This window comes from Electrophorus electricus, chromosome 15 (assembly GCF_041902795.1).
Source record: "Electrophorus electricus isolate QZ-2024a chromosome 15, ASM4190279v1, whole genome shotgun sequence".
Classification (NCBI taxonomy): domain Eukaryota; kingdom Metazoa; phylum Chordata; class Actinopteri; order Gymnotiformes; family Gymnotidae; genus Electrophorus; species Electrophorus electricus.
Window position 1 is genome coordinate 1,194,770 of NC_137511.1, and position 19,741 is coordinate 1,214,510.

The following is a 19,741-nucleotide window of genomic DNA, read 5'->3' on the forward strand; positions in this document are numbered from 1 at the left end:
ATAATCAAAGGTCTGTTTTCACCTGTGTTTCCTCAATGCAAAGAACCTTATAGCTCTTTATACACTTTACACCCCACTGTTAAACTATTTTATTTACTCTCCCTACAGCCAGCAGTAAAGTCAGTAAGAGGGGGGATTCTCTCTCTCTCTCTCTCTCTCTCTCTCTCTCTCTCTCTCTCTCTCTCTCTCTCTCTCTCTCTGTTTTTTGAAGTGGTAAAGGGGGTGACCTGCGGCAACACATGACAAAATGAAGCGAATGCAATAAAAACACAATACGTCTCAACAGACAGAAAGGTTCAGTCAAGCAGAGTACATTTTATTCTCAGTAGTAGAGATCAGCTACTACAAAGTAAAAGCACCTATTTCTGCTGCAGCAACAGCCACCAAAAGCAAAGCATATGAAGTCTGTGATCAAAGTAGTCAAACAATGAGAAGTTAAAGTAATTATATATCATGTATTTGACATCTTGCATTGTTCTACTTCTCTAACTTTCTCACTCTGTTCTCTGTCATAAAGAAGTAACCTACATCTCATTCCCATTTTATCACCAAGGGCTTTTGACAGAAGGACCTGAAGGTTCATCTTGGATACTCATCTTGAGTCCCAAAAAATTACCCACAGCCGGTACACGTTTAGGGCTACCACTATGAAGTTTTTGATGGTAAAGCAGACCAGCATTTGATGGAAAATTTGAAAACGGATCATGAGACTCAACCGGACGAATAAAAATGGGCCATCCTGAATGAACAGAGCCTCGGCAACACTCCAGAAGTCTGTTCTGTGTTTGGAGAGAAGAGAATCACTCTCTCTCTCTCATCTTTTGCTTTTGACTTCACCACTGTGGATAGAAAATGGGCAAACACAAAAAGCAGATGCATCAAAAAGCAACTGGGGTTGGTTAGCAAACTTTGTTTTTCACATAGACTGGAGACTTTAATCAGATGAGACTTTGTTTACAAAAGACTTACAGAAAATGTACAGTGAGACTTGACTTTGGATAAAATTAATATTCCCTCTCAGATTGAGATCATGTTAGCTAGCTAATTATCTAACAAAGTGAGCATGAGTTGTCTTAAAAAAAACAAAAAAACACAAAATTTCCACTAATCTCCGACCAGTATAAAAGAAAGTAAGCAGATACTTCTGAGACAATAGTTTACAACAGTGGTTGGCTTCAACTAACCTAAAGGCTGTCCTGGTCAGTGTGGTAGCAAGAGAGCTAATGTTATTTTATCACTGTATATTGTTAGCAGTTGATTTACTTCATTTGAGTGTCCTGCTCATTTTATTGACTGTAGTCCAAACAGTTACACGTCTTTTTCTCTTGTCTCAACATGTTTGTCCCTAAAAAAAACCCTGATGGAACTGAACTGGTCTGACTTGTTTGAGACTTGATTCAAGACTTAAAGGTTAAGAATTGAAATTTGTATTTTGTATGTAGGTGTGCCTCTTTCTAACATACATGTACTGAACATATTACTTACATTTATGTATTAAAATATGGCAGCGGAAGCTCAGTGGTTAAGGTAATTGGAAGGTTGCTGGTTCAAGCTGCCAAGTTGCCACTGTTGGGCCCCTGAGCAACACCCTTAACCCTCAGTTGTGCAAGTTGTACTCAGTCATAATTATAAATTGCTTTGGATAAAAGTGTCAGCTAAATGCCATAAATGTAAAATGTTATGGTGTAACTGAACATGCAGTATTTGCATGAGTACATACCTGTGAGGTGAAAGGGGAACTGTAACATACTCCATGTCCATACGGACAGAATTATGTAGACCAACTCTTGGTTATCATTTTTGTTACTGGGAGGATTAGAAGGGGTTAGAAGGTCATTAGTGAGACCTGCTATATGGTCTGCTTTTTTTAAGCCATAAGCTCAAATCATCTATCATGGAAAAAACTAACATTGAGACTTGAAAGGTGTGTTTTTATAAGGACAAGGTTACTGAGATTTTTTTATTGTAAAGTACTGCACTGACAAAGTATACTTTAAGCAGACTTTAAGCGGCAGGATGTAACAAAATACATCCGCAATATATGGGCATTAGAGTGAATCACGGCTTGGATTGAAATACTAAGTCCACATAAGAAACACTACATCCAGAAAACTACACAAATACTGTTCAAAGAAAATGGAAAATTAATTTGATTGGCTGGGTATGGATCTGATGGAGGGTCAGGATCCAGTTGCTGAGACATACCCATGAGAAGAGCCATATAAGGACCTGCAGAAAAATATGAGCAATTACACTTACAGGTCCTGAATACAACAGGGACACACAGTCACATCACCAAAATGTCTCCCACGGATGTTTGGTCAGTGCTAACCAAAAGGGGTCACTGTGTGAGACCAGAAGAGTGTCCCAGCAGCCACTAGCTGCTTTTACTGAATGGCTGGAGATTGAAATTACAGTCTGCAGTCATCATTTCAGAGCAAAGGGAAATAAACTTTGTTGCTGTATTTTACAATAGTCCCATACAACTACAGGAGATGCAAAAGCTAGTTTCAGAGTCTACACCAGTCTGTGAAAAATGTCTGCATAGTGAAGGCACCTTGAATGAAGGATCCAGTGTTCCATTTCCATTTCCATTTGATGAGTTGGTCAACTTATTAAAAATGTCCTTGATGCTCTCTGTTGAATCAAGGCTACTACACTGAAATGATATAAATAATGAAAAAAAAAAATCTAACAATCTACCCCAATGCAGGAAAATGTCAGAATCACACTTTATAAAAAACAATACACAATATTGCATTTCACATGGTATATTCAGCAGTGTTAATTGCATATGTGAATGTTTTATACATACTACTGCTGGTGCAGATTTAATCTGCCAAGAACATATGATCTAATTAGTACATCTAAAAGAGAATTAATTTTGTTCTAGGAGATCGTACCTTCTCAGCAGTGGACTGAGTTTGCTGTTGATGCAGTTCAAAGTGATGGAGATCAAGAACCCAAATGGTGGGTATATTACTGACAAGGAACAGGAAGACTGAAGGAGAGAACCTGTATGGGTCCAAGTCACTTACAGCTAAACTGTCTTCCCCATTACCCAGCAAGGGCCCACATTCTCCTTTTTCATGCTTCTAACTACATACACTATACATTTGTTTCAGTGCAGTTAATGAACAATTTACTTTAGTTAATGAATATTATGCTATAAGATTAATGTGTAATTATAAACACATTACATTTTAGTCATTAGCATAAAGAAACAAAAGAATGCTCTGTGTTCACAAACAAAACTCACTTTAAGAGGCAATAAAGCTCTCATAGCTTTATTTATACAATAACTATTAATAAGGTAATCGATTATTTTTATGCATAACGTATCCCTTTACAAAGCCCATTGATTTGTTTATCCTACAGTTCTTTGTGTGTACTGTACCAGTACTAATGTAGTCTACACCAAATAACTTTATAAATCACAGTGTTTTTAATGTTTCACTATAAGAAAACTTTTTCTATCTGAGACTAGACTGCTACTTACCACTAATAGTTCTTCCCTTTTCTCCTGTCTCAAAGTTAAAATCAGATCCACTATGAGGGGGAGAAAAAGGATATTGAGAAGCCAGTACAGCTCATCCTTTTTTTTTAGCAGTGTCACTCTCCAGACACCAATGAGAGAGATTAAAATAAAGAGTGATCTAGTGATCACTGCACAAATTTACATACATGAGTGCACATAACAGGGGCAACTGACATGATTGTGCGCTAAATGTATAATGCAAGTTAATCTCTGTAAAACGCGTTAAATGTGCCACAAAAACTCAGAAATGAAGTACTGTGGGTTTTATTTTAGATTTAACCCCAGACCCCTACCCCATTCTCGTAGCGGGCAAGGGGCTGTTCCCTTTCATATGTATCCGGACATCCACGGACTCCAGAAGCCCTACGATGTCTCTCGGAGAAGCTTTCGGACTTGCCACCCTCAGCTCGGGATGACCTCCTCGCTCTGATTGAGAGATACCCCTCACTATTTTCTGATACTCTTTCATGTACTTTTGCTGTTCAGCACTATATAGATGTAGGCTCACACCTGCTGATAGAACAACATCCCTATCGAGTAAACCCCGGTAAGCTTGCTTTGTTGGAAAGAAAGCAACATATCTGCTTGATAATGGTTTATCCATCCACAGTAACAGCCCTTGTCTGCTGGTTACGAAACGTGACGGAACCTTTCGCTTTTGCACAGATTATCATAAAGTGAATGATATATACATTCCCCCTGCCTCGCATGGAGGATCTGCTAATTTCGTGATTGAGATTGACCTCCTACAGGGTTACTCCTCAGACACTTCAGCTTTTGCCACCCCTGATAAATTCCCACAGTACACGGTTATGCCTTTTGGTCTCAAAAATGCACCTTCAACCTTTCAGTGATTTAGGAATATTGTGCTGGGTGATGTGCCGAATAGTGAAGCCTACCTGGATGATATAGTGGTTTATACTCGTACGTGGGAACAACACCTGCAGACTTTAGAAATGTTTTTTTTGGAAAGTTGCGAGACACTTTGCATGTTTAAATCTAGACAAATGTGATTTGGTAAGGGCAAGGTAACATACTTGGGCAAACTGGCTGGCCATAGGATGGTTCGTCTTCTGGATGTCAAAGTCCAGTCAGTCTCGGAGGTTTTCTGGGTATGGCTGTTTTTACAGATGTTTTTGTAGAAATATTTCTGTAATTGCGACATCCCTAACAAATTTACTCTGTGAGAAAGTTCCCTTTGAGTGGTCCCCTATGTGTCAGGATGCTTTTGATGCTATTAAAGCATTATTATGCCATACTCCTGTTCTAGCTCGTCCCTTTATATTGGCGGTTGGTGCTAGTGTCGCAGGTGCTGGGGCTGTCCTCATGCAGGATACCCGAGGCTTACAGCACCCCGTGTGTTATTTCTCAAAGAAAGTTGTAAAACACCAATTAGCGTACAAAAAAGGAAGTGAGAATGTGGCATCTGATGCGCTGTCCCGGTCTTAGATTTATTTGGTGTTTTAGAATTGTTGTAGTTGTTAATGTATTTCTTAATGTGGAACTTCTGGGGAGGACTTTTGTTTTTGAAATTCTCCTGAAAACCAGCAGTTCCCAAATCAAACGCTCGATCCGGGTAGGTGCGTGGTGGCCCCGCCTAGTCGTTACCTGGGCAACTCTGGTTGCCAACATTTCTGCCATGGCTGGGCTTGAGAGGGCGAGAGAGAGAGTGAACTCAGCCGAAAACCCAAACATTGTTCCTGAAAAAAAGGATGTTCTGTCAAACGTACGTAAGCTTGATCTGAAGGACAAGTACAAGTGACGTTAATCGACTTAATGGCGCTGTTTCATTGACAGTAACAACAATGTCAATGCGAGTCAGTACCTGGGCAGCTAGCTAGCCATGGCCTAGTGAAAAGGCTTTCACATTAATCTGTGCTTTCAAACATGTAAACATTACAGTGGTTCATGGCAGAGCTTTTTTTTTTGGGAAGTATTGTATTTATTTGTATTTTTATTCGGCTAAAATGGTAAAAATGAAAAAAAGACAAGAGGTTAGTGTCTTTCTGGTGTAGCTGTTTTGTATTTCAGGAAAATGGAGCCGCTGAGATCCTTCCCCAGTGGACACTCTTGCCACAAGAACAAATCAGATTGCTGTGTGGAGTCTCCGTGGACGAGGTGCAGCTGTGAGTACAGTGTCCAACACATGTAAAGTCCTGTCCCGAGGGCTGCTCCAGATATACACCATGTAAGCTGTGTGTGTGGAATTTTAGGCCTAATCTGTAACACGAACTTTATGATTATCCAGTAGGCTTGTATTTGTTTAGTCAAAACGGTTTTCTAATGCAGTTTTATCTCTCTTGTATTTAGGCAATTTGAGGATGTACTCAATCTGAAAAAGCATCAGACGTGCTTACAGGAGGCAGCGTTGTTGGACTGCTTTGTTGCAGGATTTTGGTGGGCCAAAGAAATGAACTTCACTTGTCAGCAAATCTCATTTATCATGGCCGTGTTACAGCTGTTACTTGACAATATAAATGGTAAATTTAAAATTGTTAGAAGTTTAGATGAAGATTAATGTGATTTAATTAGAAAGTCCCAGTTATGTATTCTTGTAATGAAGTACAGTGTCACGTTGCAGTACAGACTCAGTCATCTCAGGGTTATTGGAACACATTTCCCTGTTTTGCTGTGTTTCAGATAAGCAGATGTCGTTTATTGAGAATTTCAAGGTGCTTACGCAGACACTGCTTGCCACCAGAAAGTCAACAGCTTCAGTAGACACTGATGTTAATCCATTATTTAACTCAGATCAAATCAGATCCATTACAGACTACTTCAGGATCGGGTAATATTTCTTTCTTAATAACACATCTCTTAATTTAGCATACTTCTGAATAGCCCGTAATTATCTTTAAGTTATGTGTTGGCATGATGAATATGAATGAGATCATTCTATTTTTCCTGCTCCCATAATTAATGTCTATAAGGTATTTTCTCCTTTGCTCCTATAGACAACAAGCAAATTGGATACTTTTTGTATCCTCCATAATTAATACTATGCATAATGCATAAACCAGAGAACTGGGAATCATAGAGCCAATGCATCACAAGACTGTCAGTTTTAGAAGCAAAACATGTTCCTGTAGCTCACCAGTTAGACCAGGTGGAGAGTGGTGCTAGTAACCCCAATATCATCAGTTCAAATCCCAGGGAACAGACATGCTGTCATATTGATAACAACGTACATCTTCCTGGATAATACTGTCTGCCAAATGCTGCATATGTAATTTGACTTTTCAACTTGTTTGAAAGCCTCAGGACACTGGTTTTATGTTCATCTAAAAGCACCCACTGGGTCATTCCTGCAGTGTCTTAATGCTGTCATTGTGCTCAATGAAATGGCCTGTTTGCTGTGCTGGCAGATGTTGAATGTAGATGAGAGACAGCACACGCCAGTTCTAGTCTTTTAGCAGACCTGCCATTAATTTGATATGCTGTGGACAGTATTACTGGACTTTTAAAGGGACCTAAAACATTTGGCCTTCTTAATTTTGACTAATTTGTTTTCTGTCTCTATAGTAATCATTTTGATTATTATAAACATGGCTAATTAATAATTTAATAGTAAATGGTTGTTTATTATGTGTTGTTCAAATATGAGTCATATTTTACATGTTTTGTAAGCTTTTAAAAAGATTTATATGCACCTGGAGAGGGAAATACTGTAGTGATTTTTACATGTTTTATTTACATTTCCAGGCAGAAAAAATTGTTGTGAGGGATATTCTCCCACTACATATAAGAAGCATTATATGTTCTGTTGCCCAGTTGGCCTAATTTGTAATATCTTCAAAAACTTTTACATTGAAGATTAGTTTAGTTAATATTAGCACTTCCTGAAAATCACTTCCTTTTCTGGTGGGTTAAAATACATAAGTATGAGCTCGCTAACTCTGTCAAGTTATTGTGATTTGACCCATCACATCAATGGAGAACATATTTCTGCAATATACATATTTCTGTAATATTAGCATCAAGTACAGGATTGCCTCACACAACTACACAACATGAGAGCTTCTTTATTAAACTAGGAATAAAAACAACAACAAATATAGGTGTACATATAGCATCTCTAGTTTGCATTTATATATATATATATATATATATATATATATATATATATATATATATATATATATATTAATATATATATATATATATAAATATATAAATATTTATATATATATATATATATATATATATATATATATATATATATTAATATATATATATATATATAAATATATAAATATATATATATATATATATATATATATATATATATATTAATATATATATATATATAAATATATAAATATTTATATATATATATATATATATATATATATATATATATTAATATATATATATATATATATAAATATATAAATATTTCAATCACTTCCATATTCTGAATAAGTGTATATATTATGCAGAGTATGGAAGTGATGGAAATTTTCTATTTATTTACAAATAAATATTTGCACAGCAATGTAACATTTTTTAAGTGTAGGTGCAGAAGAAAGCCTGCCTCCCAGTGGGCAAACCACAGAATTTATATACATTGTTATTTTTAACAAAATGTAAACGTTTCTGTAAAGTCCTTCTAATTATGTTTTGTGCTTTAGTGTTTTTCAGCACTACAAGCTGTATGAGTTCCTGTTCAATCACCCAAGAGATGAGATGCTCCTAGGAATGGAGGTCAGAAGTATGGTTTATAGTGTGTGTGTCTGTGTCTCTGTGTGTGTGTGTGTGTGTCTGTGTCTCTGTGTGTGTGTGTGTGTGTGTGTGTGTGTGTGCGCAGAATCCAGGATTCAAGCCATTTTTATTTTGCCTGCTTTTGTAGATCCTTTTATTTATGAATTTTATTCAGTTGATAAAAGTGCTCTGATGTTTGTTTTTGGTACATCAAGCACACTAATATGCCTAATGGAGTTATGAATTAATGCTTCTTCTTCTTCCACATTCATCGTGCATCCCCTCTGATCCAATAAAGAAAAAATCTAATCATTTCTAGCTAAACACTGTTATTACACTAGTATGAGGAAGTGTCCTATGAAGACAGGAACCTAAACAGAGTTAGTGGGAAGGGCAGTGACCTATGTAGAGAGAGACCAGCCTTTCCTGTGTTTGTTTCCAGTAATATGCTATCTCTCATCCACAGTCTAACGCAGCCCACTTACAAGGGCCTTCCTTTTCATTTAATTCATTTATTTTGTAATACTGGGTTGCCATGGGCTGCCTATGACACAAACCATTGCTGGAGTGCCCAAGATACGCACAGACTACAGGACAGGTTTGACTTTTATGGGAAAACGAGGAAAAGGTCACATGGGATTAAATAACTACATCCTCATTTCTTGGTTTTGGGGTAATTCACAGTGAAAAGTGGAATTATTCTTATATTGTTCAACTGCTTTGAATAAGGCTAGGTTTCTTTTTTGTTTGTTTTTATTATTTTATATTTTCTGTGCGTTTCAGCGCATATATAAACTGATAAACTATCTTAATTATGCCCAGTGAAATGGAGAGTGAGTCACGGGCCACCGATAAAATGGCTTGTTTGAGTTCATTTGTCATCATTTTAATCATCGTGCAGCCATTTAGGAACGAAGCCCCTTTTAGACGCTAAGCGTACTTGCCCATCGGTTACTTCTACAATAAGCCAGATGCTCTGTGGGAATTAAAGCAACAATCATTTCTTTTGCGTGTAGTCTCGGCATCAGAGTGCGCGCTGGCTCCGTCTCCTGCAGGTATTGAGCAGCATTACTGAGAGCTGTCATCGCGCGGGTTCTGCCTCGCAGCTCATTTGTGCACCCATTATTAACGCGCGATCATTATATTCCGTACACATTTTCAAAATGTAAGACAAGAGGAAAGCATATTGCTAATATTTTTTAGTCCACGTGTCCATTAATATTCATGTTGTACAGTTGCTGTCTGTCTCGTGGAACATGAAGTGGAAGCTTCTGAAATAGGGGAAACTCAGATCTGTTTAGCGACCGAATGGTGCTTTAAACCGCTGTGAGCAAATAATGATATTTGCTGTTGAGCATCCTGCAGTGAAACGGGATCAGAAACCAAATCTAGGTCAGGCACTGCACCACAGATAGAATGGGTCCCGAATGTCACATAACACAAGCGCTTTTTATTTGTTTTGATGGAGAGTTCAAAGCTCCGTATGAATATTAATGTACTCATTTCTCTCCCGCCCTCCTTCTCTCTTTGTCTTTATTGGAAACATTTTAGTGACTCAAGATGTTTAACAAATTACACAAAAGCAAAACAGAACAATGAGCCGCAGTGAGCGTTCTATTTTTGCCGCATTAAAGCGATGCCATTAACGTTAATTCATTTATTGCGGGAGATGAAAAAGCATGCATCATGTCAGCGGGAATAATGCGAAGCAGTGGTGTAATGAAGGAGCATTGTTCTTCCCCTCTCCCTCTGTTTGACATTGCAATTATCCCCAATATGTAAACCATACTGCCTTTGTTTTTCTTATTTAGCTGAGTTTGGGATCTTGCTGCCAAGTGAACTGTAAAAGCGTTCCAGCCAAATGATGAGAAAATGTAACTCGCCCTAATCCAGGCCTAAATCTCTCCCAGCATCCTCGACTAAAATAGTATTAGCGTAATAGAAAACGAACCTTCGGAACATCTTTATCCTTATGTTTCACGGCAGCGCGGACATGGTCGTGCTGCCGTATGGACTTGTGCTATTACTGATGTTCGCTGTCCGTGTGTCTGATATTGCAGAGAAACGTTGAAATATTTAATTGCACCGATTTTGCTGCTCCTCTAGAAGAGGGCATGCCGGCTGACGTGTACTTCCGTTACATAGCTCCGCCCCACACCACGCCCCCCGACCAGGTACGTTTTTTCCTCCCGTGAGGCTGCGCGAGCTCATGAATGTAGACATTGGAACGTGACGCCAGGTGGACCTCGCACTTGTAGTTAATGTTAATGTTTTTTTTTCGGGCTCGTGATATGAACAGTGAACGAGAAAATGTGTTTCACATGTGAATCATTTCGAAGAGGAAACATGAATTTGGTTCCAAGTATGAGTAACATTTTTTCCTTTTCGGCTCACACGGAGCGGTGATCCAGCTGTAAAGCACAGGCCGCGCGCTCCGTCGCGAGGGAAGAGAGGCACTGTACTTAACAAACAATCCGCTCTCTGTCCTCAGGCCAAAATTCCACTCAGCCCCCCCCCCCCCCCCCCCCCCTAAAAAGCCCTCTTTGATATATAAAAGTGTTTTGGTTTTTTGTTTTTTTTTAATATAAGAGGAAAATACTGTGTTGCACTCAGGAAAGGTCTAATATACAGCACGCACAAGCTGATTCTCCCGAAACAAGCATGTTATGAAAGGACACCTGAAGTACAAGCCACTGGAAACACTGTTCTGTTGTCCTTTGACGTGCAGTTTAAAGCAGGGCCACAAGTTGGTGCTCTACTTCCTTTAATGACTTTCTTATGAGATCTTACATTAGAACAGATTTTCTCCTGTGTCAATGCGGTATTTTCCTGTATTATTGCCTTGGGTGTAGTTTTTCATGGTTGTTCAGAATCTTATCCAGTAAAGCCACAAGTATGGTATGACATGCAAATGCTATTTTCCTAGTATCAAGTTAATATTCCCATAATAGATGGGATATTTACGTTATGTATTTCACACTTTATTGACCAGTTTTCCTGTATTATGGGAATGATTATAGTTTAAAGGTTAAATAAGTTGCAACATGTGTCAGGTGTGCATTATCACTTTTACATCCTTCTTTGTATGTTATTCACCATACATGGCCTTCAGCCTGGAGCTGTATGTAGTGTATAATGTAGTCAAATGCCTTCAGGGGCTGGACGATCGTCTAGAGAAGAACGAGGAAGATCCTGGTGAAGGCAAACAGGGCAAGATGTGTGAAACCCTGCAAGGCTTCGGCGCGGAAGATGTGCAAGAAGTGCTTGGGGAAGTAGCCAAAGAGATGCTGGCCAAGCTGCAGGTACTCTCTGTCATACAAGGAGACCCTTCTCAAATGAGTATAGTTCTCCTCCTGCTAAGTAACAGCTCCCATAATTACAGTAACGCGAGAAGCCTTGTCTATATATTTAAGATTGCTCTGGCACATGTTTCCTTCTGAACAAAGTATGCCAATGAAGAAGATCCTCAGATATCGGAGAGGATGTTATATAAAGGGAAAGGACCAAAGGGAGACACTGCAGGCTATGTACAAGCATGATATTACTGCCTATATCGGGTCTGAGCTCATAGCCTCCCACCAAGTGATTATGCCAAAAAAAATGTAATATTAAAACTTGAGTAATGTTCTCCATCTTAATATCATTGGTATTCTCCACATAACATGGACTACATTAGACAGCTCTTGGCAGATATTCTGATTAATTTTACGGTAGACTTAAGGTGGAATCGAATTACTGGGTGTGCTGCGTTGCAGAAAACAGCCCTGGTGGATTGCTCAATTGTGTCATCCCTATCGTGGGTTTTCACAAGCCAAACAATTTGGTTTAAGAGAGTATCACATAGGCAGGAAAAAAAGAGTGGGGGTGGTTCATTTTGACAGGATTAATGATTGTAGAGACACTTCATGGTTCATGAAGACCTTTCCCTCCCTCTGATAATGTATTTCATATGGTGGGCACTCTGTAATTCGAGAGGCCATTTGTAGCGTCTTGTGTCTGAATGATCTGCTGTAAGATTGGTGCTATTTCCATCAATTCTCCTGAGCTTACCCCACTTTAATGTCTGTGGAAGGTCAATTACATATTTCACTCAAAGCTAAATTTAGCCTTGTGCGAAACGACTGGTAAGACATCCCCCCCCCCCCCCCCCGCTTAAGTAGATCACACTGGCTGGCTGTTGTGTTCTTTTTTGCTGTTCACATTTGTAGATTTTCTCTGGGGAAAGTGTTAAGTCATTGAACAGTGTGCTTAGTATCACAGTCTGCTCCATCTAGTCTGAAGCGTTTGATTTTGATGCGGATTAGATCTGCCACTAGAACAGCTCCTCTTTCTCTGTTGAGCGAAGTTTAATAACATCCGTTTTTTTTCCCCCTCTCTGGGATATTTTAGTTGCGAAAGTTCCCAGGGGTGTCATAACTCATGTGGATCTCATCATACCTTATATGGTAGAAACTCTGAAAAAGGCAATTGCTGGAAATGCTGTGGGTGACTTCCCAACCATATTGTTACCATTCCAGATGTGCACTGGAGGCATTTAATAGGCCTGTGTGTACAATGAGAATCAGGAAAACAAAGTTTTGCCCTCCCTATTAAAGATTAGACCCTTCATTCAGAGTTTGTAACTTTTTCCCTGTGGTAGAACATTTTTGTAAATTGTATATACAAATACATATAGTATTAAATTTTGCACCATGTCAATTCACTGACCTCAGTGTCATCAAAATGTTTACCTCCTGATTTCAGCCTCTTGGCTTTGGGGTGTTATGGATGCATGCATTCTTGTGTTTCCAACAGGAAGATTTCGCCGAGAGGCTGTGCATTGAGGAGGAGACATACACCGCCAGGCTAGAGGGTCTTAAGCATGTGGCGTACAAATAAGGCTGTCGAGGACCGGGGGAGATGTCTTCTCCCAGCTCCTCACTAATTAAATCACATAACCATCCCTTCCCGTATTCTTTATAAAGCAGTAGAATGAAGCATTACGAGATGGTTGAAAGCCCTTACATTCCTGAGGGCTTACACAATCAATAGAATATAATCGTGATTTAGTGAAAATGTGTGTAAATGTGTGGGGGTTTTTTTCTCTGCATACTTGATTTATGATTATTTTTATGAAGTATGAATTGAATGGTTTGAATTATGTCAGTCCCTCCGATGTTGACAGCAGCTTGATTACACTACTTTCAGAGAAAGACATTCATTCTGGATTCATTAAAAAAGCCAAGGTAAAATGCAGAGCTAGAATATCCCTTAACAGCCAGTGAGCAAACGGAATATCTAATTGAGTGGTTTATATAATGTTTGTGTGTAGCTTTTCCCACAAGTCATTAGCTGTCTGAAAGTAGCCCAGCACTATGGCAACGCAATGTAACTCACAAGCTAAATAGCTGAGTTGCCATATAAAGTGATGTATTATTAAAGCTGAATAGTGGCTTTTCCTCAGCATTTGGGGAAAAAACAAAAGCAGCTACTTACAACTATAAATACACCCCGTACCCTAGCTCGGAGATTGCTGATAAAATGCTTTCTCCCATTCTCTTTGGTCCCATGTTTCCCTCCATTTTCTCTACACAGTTTTTCCCCCTTTTTCAAACATATTGTCCAGTCCATATGCTCACTGGGTTGCCTCAAAGACACTTTATTTATTTCATACCCTTACTCTTGCAGAGAGGAGAGCTGTCTAATTTTACCCCACAATATACATTTTTAACATACTCTGATTTATGAAGTGAATAAACTTTAACGTGCATGTTTAGTCGACACAATATCAGTTTACGTTAATATTCACCCATGTTTCTTGTCACACTCCTTTTTATGCCCTGTTGATTTAGTTCCTCATTAGATGGTGGCCCTTTATGTTGACACAGTGGGGCAAACCGAGATGCTTAGCCTGAATTCCTGAAGAACATGTTCGTGCAGATTGTTGTTTGGAATCATTCTTTTTGTTCCCAGCCTGATTGATAGAGTTGTTACTGAGCCAAGAGCTCAGTGACCTTTTCCATAGTTCACTGAGCAGATGAGCGTCTGCTCTCATCTGCTCCCTCTGCTGGCAGGTGAAGCACATTACATGTGTATATCACCTACCACACAGATGGATAGCTTTCACTTGCTGTTAACGCTGATAAAAGAATGTTATGAGAGAAGAGCTAGGTTTGTGGCCATTGTCTTACGAGCAGTAGGTTCAAAGCACGTCTGAAGAAACAAGCTCTGCTGATGAAAACAGTTCCTTTTCAGTCCAGTGTGTAATCTCTGTCTTCAATGGCCTGCTCCTTTGTGGCAGGGTAAACATGTTTTATGTGACATGTTTGCATTTCTCTCTTGAGCAGTTGGTACAGTCTTGTTTCTCGTCCCTGCTATGGGGGATGTACTCAAGAGTCAAATGTCAAATAGAAAACTCTGTTTATAATATGTTTGCTGTAAAAGGCACATATGTGGTAAACCATGAAGATAATCAAAAGTAGATGTTATTACTCTTTTAAGTATTGTGTATCTTACTTGAGCATTCCTAGATGTTATGTGACATCAAGATTTATGTTTTTAATCAAGACCAGAAATCCACATGAATCAACTGCTTGGCAGTGAAGACCTCCGTGTAAAATATTTCGCAACCACCTTACGTCAAACAACAAAGACTCTGTTGCTGACACTACGAGATCTGGCCTATCATACTTAGCCCTTTGGTGTCCTAAGTAATAGAACATGATGAAAAATACCAAGGTCAAACTCACGGAAAAAGCTCTTGTACTGTTTATCTTACCCAGCTCCCACTGTATCGGCATTCATCAGCTTTTAAGATGTTTTCTTGTGTCTGCACCGGTTTAGGCTTTGCTCCCAGATTCCATCCTGATCGTATTCAGAATGCTGTTAATTGCGATCAAATGCCTGTGTGTGTATACTTCCTGCTGAACGTGAGCACATGTCTATACAGCTCTGTGAAACATAATCCGCTCCTCTCTCAAGTGCTTGCCTGTGACGGGCTCAGGTTTGCCGGCAGAACAAGACCTTGGTAAAAAATGAGATGGCCTCCAGCTTCAGCCGTGATAATATGCTTAATGTCAGAGGGTGTGGAACAGCGTATACAAGAAAGAACGTTTAATTGTGTTTACTTGTTCTTCTTTAAGCAAATGATTACGAAATACCGCTGTAATTCGAAATGTGAGTCACAGGCTTTATATGCCTGTTGAATGACTACAGCCATCTGGCAGCCTCAACACAATGAAGTCCAGAATACTGAATTGTAATAATTTTCCTTCCTGTTGAAAGTAATTCCAGTGTTGGATTCGGCAAACAAATGAGAAAACAACATACTTTTTTTATAGCTCTTTCAAGGACTGCCTATTGTCAGCAGAAAATAACTCACTGTTGTGTTGTGGTATAGTGTAACATTTAATATGTTTTAAAGTGCAAGTTGGATGGAAAAGCTTTGAGAGTCCCTCACTGGTCATGGACCTGGGAGCAGATGTTAGATTTTCCTTGAGCAGAGGAAAGTTATGAGGGCAATCTGGAATGCCTGACTGGTAGCCTTTTGACTTTCCACACATTCCTAAATTACCATGTAATTTAAAACTGTGTTTTCATTGCAAAATACTGGAGAGCTACAGTTAATTCACTGCAGTTATAGCCATGCTGCTGAACACAAAAATAATGTTTGCATTGTTGGGGGAAACCAGGCAAAACTGCTGTTCTGTGGTGGTAATAAAAAGTGGGACAATCATGCCGTGATATAAACTCTCTCTGAGTGAACGGGTTTGGCCCCGATTATTGCACTGGTCTCATATCCATGCAAATGCTACAGATTGCTTTGTTTCCATGGAACTTTCAACTGCCGCTCCCCGTATCATTTACATAAAAATAGTTCCTCTTTAGTAACTCGATACTTTAACACTAACAACATGCTTCCTCTGTTTCAGCCAGATTTTGCAAGAATGCAGCCCATAGTTCAGCCTCATTATCTATTATGATAGTTTATATTCGTCTTCAGTCCTCTAAGGCGCCATTAATGTTGCTTACATAATGAAATTTATTGAGTGTACAAATCATTAATTCCACCTTATACAAGCTGCAGTAAAGCAACTCCACCTCTGCCTTCATTTGCTCCTTTTTCATATGTTCATTTTTTCCCCTCTAACTTGAAGCGATTTAGCGGTGGCCTTAACTGGCGAGATCCTCTGCATTCATATTTACTCGTACTTATTTTAAACAGAAGAACAAGGGAGCACAAGAGAGACAAAACAGTTGTGGAGGTCAGATTTTATTGACATTCTAGTCCCTTTCAATTTATAGCAAAAGAATGTAGTGTGTCTCCACAGAACACAATGAGAAATGTTCCTGTACATGTGAAAAATGTCATACCCACTTGCCCCTGGCTGCAGCCCTGAAAGTGCTGCTGTGTAAATGATTGGATACACCTCTGCTTGCTCATATATCACTAAGAAGGTCAGAATTTTTGAGGTCAGGATCTTGTGAGCAGTGCTTGGTTATGCTGATAAGATAAAATCACCCATTGTATTTGAAAGCATCCAGTAGATGTGTTATATTTATTTGAGCCAAGAGTGTACACTGAGCACTTTATGTTTCCTGTCAATAAACCAGAAGCCCATAAAAAGGTCATTACAGCTGGAGCCAGACAGTAACTTTCTTTGTACTGTGATTAGAACACAGTGTGGCGCTATGTCATTCACAGTGCATAATGTGACAAAACCTTAAGTAATTACAGTAAGTCTGTATATAAAGGACATGACTTTTAGGTGATAATATCAACTTGCCAGGGTTGATATCCAAGTACATAACTGTACCACATAAGTAAGTTGAGCTGTTATGTTTGACATGGCCTCTGATCAAGGCAAGGAATACCCCACATTTGCACTCCTGCTTGTCAGCAGAGATGTGGGAGAATGCTTGAAGCCTTTTCATCCATATTGGTGAGATCTGTGTGTGGGTGTTTATTCATGTCATAACCAGGGACACCAGAGATGGATATTTGCTTTCAAGAAAAGTGGAAATAGTATATCAGGTTGGCTGGGACTAAGCATAGAACCCAAGCAGGTAGAATTGACAATATAACCACCTGAAGATTTTGAGACCACAAGCCCTGACTGTGCGGTTAGCTACACGAACCTCTTCCTGTGGCCTGTACTTTGCTTAATCCATTTACAGTTACAGTAATGTTAAGATTTATATAATGTAAAGCAGTCATGTGCCTCTGTGACAGATGAAACGTGTGTTGTATAACAAGCCGAATAATGCATTTTTAATATCAATCCTAAAAGCACAGGGGCTCCTCTGTAATGAATTGCATTATTACATGCAGGAGTTTGAATTATGCAGAGGCTTCAGTAGGGCTTGCACTGTATGGTAATTACTATATCCACTGCCTGTACAGTTAGCATATTCAGAATATGATCCATCATAACCATATCATAAAAAAATAAAACAATGTCTCCAATTAGCTTCATTTCAAAGGAAGGGCCTTTAAGCAGTAATATAATAAAATCCAATATGTGCCTGAATGATGAAGAGCAAATGCAGCTGTAGGAGCAGACACACATATTGATCTAATATTATCAGCCTGGTGTCATATTCTTCAAGGCACACATTGATGCTTGTCAGCAAATAGATCCATCTGCAGTGAAGCAGAGACCAGAGGGGGCACCAGTCATCTGGAACAATGTGTCCTCTACTCTATTAACCTATGATGTCCATGAGTCACAAGGGTTGTTTTCACTAGTTGTAATAATTGCCCAAGACTAATATCTATACTGTCAGTCAAGATAGTGCCATTTCAGTCCACTCCAATTACTGATCTTACATATCTGTTTGTCTACAATTACAGTATTTACTTGCTTTTGGTTGATTGTAGTTTAATGCATTAAAATAATTTCCAAATAAGAGTTCACAGATTAAAATAACTACACTTAAATGTTTTGCTGCTTTTATTGTATCCACTCAACATGCCTTTTGTTATATCATTTTCCTGATGCTATCAGAAAATCACCAAGGAAACTGGTAAAGAAAAGATTGAACTCTTCTACATGAGTATTCAAAAGAGAAGAGGCATGGCATAATATTCTCATTGAATTCCTCTGTCGATCCACAGATTAAAGCCATCCATCCATGTGTTAATGATAGCCCTCCGTCAAGTTGAGCTGATGACTATTACTTTCCAGAGCTTTGCACATAGACCAAGCCCCATTAACAAGACTATTTATGTTGTACTTATGTGTGTTTGCATTCGCCAAGCCATATTGTCTCAAACTGAGGTATTCCTCTCTTGCAAGCAGCAACCTGCCATTGGTTTCTCAGAAACTTGCAAACACACATCAATTTCAAGCACAGATACAGAGTTGTTACTGGCTGTAATATCCTGTGGGATGGCATGTTGTTCTCATCATTATTGTATGTGCAATAGCAGTGATAAACCAAATCATAATATAGAATTTGATGAAAACAGAATGATTTTATCTTGAGAGGGGAAATTAGTCATGAGTTTCATGTTGCTGAACAGTCATTCCTCTTAATGACCAAGATCAAGAAGTAATGGGGCAGGGGGGATTAATACAAGCACATGCATCTTTCACATGAAACAGCGTTGCTGTTTGGTAGGGGAGGTTGGTTTTACACTGCAGGAGAGTATTCATCTGTCCTGTAGATTATGTTGTATATGGCCTGAAGATAAGAGTGACTGGTGAAAGCCTTTGAGGAATGTGATGATACTTCTATTTTTAGGGGGAACTGATCTATTGCATTTACTGGCTGTTGTCATTATGCTTGCCAGTTCCATACATCATCCTGTTTATTTGTCATGGCATCCAAACCAAAAAGGAACAGATGGGGCTTATAAGAATGATTGATAAGTGGTCTTAACATCCCAGCCATCTCTGTTTTAACAGTAAATTGGTGCAGCGAGAGATTAGGGAAGATTTGACTCTCATAGCTAATAAATAAATAAACAACATGAGGATGAATCCAGAACATGGGCAGTCTGTTTTCATCTGATCTTTTCCTTATATGGCCTTCTCTGGCCTGGCAGCCTGCTTTGCACATGTGCTTTAAACATATATATTCATCTGCTACTCAGATCTGGTAGGCTGGTTTTTTGGCCCAGCTAATGACTGCTCCATGGATGGCACAATTTCTAGAACCAATTGTTTGTGGGCGAGCAACCGAAAATAGGCATTATTCATTTCAAATTATCTTAGCATGCAGGCATATAAGCTACTAATCTTCAGTGGTGTCAAAATAGCAGGACACACACGGTGATCAAATTTACACATAAACGGGATTTCTATAGAAACGTGAGATAAATGTTTCAAAGGATAAAATGCCATAGAAGAGTTTTTCTTAAGAGCACGATAAGCAAGCCCTTGCGGTTTTAAATGTCTTCACCTGCAATACAGGTAATTAATCTCAAATGAAATGGCTGTGAGTGTACATGCTTACAGATACGTTTAGTCTGCTGTGCTGTTTGGGTGGAACTGGGATGATGGGAGAGGGGGAGGGAGT

The 19,741-nt window shown here is 39.0% G+C and overlaps 2 protein-coding genes across 4 annotated transcripts; one reads left to right on the plus strand and one right to left on the minus strand.

The window, feature by feature from the left end:
• Window positions 1-393: 393 nt before the first annotated feature.
• On the minus strand, window positions 394-4,007 carry tmem26b (transmembrane protein 26b). Its single transcript, XM_081697988.1, is given in 9 exon segments — window positions 394-807; window positions 810-839; window positions 1,721-1,806; window positions 2,159-2,229; window positions 2,558-2,659; window positions 2,904-3,015; window positions 3,500-3,525; window positions 3,527-3,674; window positions 3,832-4,007. Coding segments are annotated over 9 exon segments (966 nt in total). The 3' UTR covers window positions 394-592.
• A 1,130-nt stretch (window positions 4,008-5,137) lies between these two features.
• Window positions 5,138-18,158, plus strand: cabcoco1 (ciliary associated calcium binding coiled-coil 1). Of its 3 annotated transcripts, none has more exons than XM_027009388.3 (8): window positions 5,138-5,264; window positions 5,570-5,664; window positions 5,849-6,018; window positions 6,179-6,326; window positions 8,170-8,242; window positions 10,300-10,413; window positions 11,395-11,541; window positions 13,034-18,158. In XM_027009388.3, the coding sequence occupies exons 1-8, from the start codon at window positions 5,178-5,180 to the stop codon at window positions 13,115-13,117; spliced, it is 918 nt and encodes a 305-aa protein (XP_026865189.2). In that variant the 5' UTR covers window positions 5,138-5,177; the 3' UTR covers window positions 13,118-18,158. The 3 variants fall into 3 exon arrangements, with proteins under 3 accessions (XP_026865189.2, XP_026865190.2, XP_081554169.1); XM_081698043.1 differs by having other exon boundaries at window positions 5,165-5,264; window positions 5,554-5,664; XM_027009389.3 differs by lacking the exon at window positions 10,300-10,413.
• Window positions 18,159-19,741: the final 1,583 nt, after the last annotated feature.

Bases quoted from the DNA above. Each gene is read 5' to 3' on its own strand.
- cabcoco1 (XM_027009388.3), top strand. From the start codon at position 5,178: ATGGCTGGGCTTGAGAGGGCGAGAGAGAGAGTGAACTCAGCCGAAAAC. The intron at 5,665-5,848 runs GTGAGTACAGTG...TCTTGTATTTAG, and splicing joins TCCGTGGACGAGGTGCAGCT to GCAATTTGAGGATGTACTCA. The intron at 10,414-11,394 runs GTACGTTTTTTC...AAATGCCTTCAG, and splicing joins ACACCACGCCCCCCGACCAG to GGGCTGGACGATCGTCTAGA.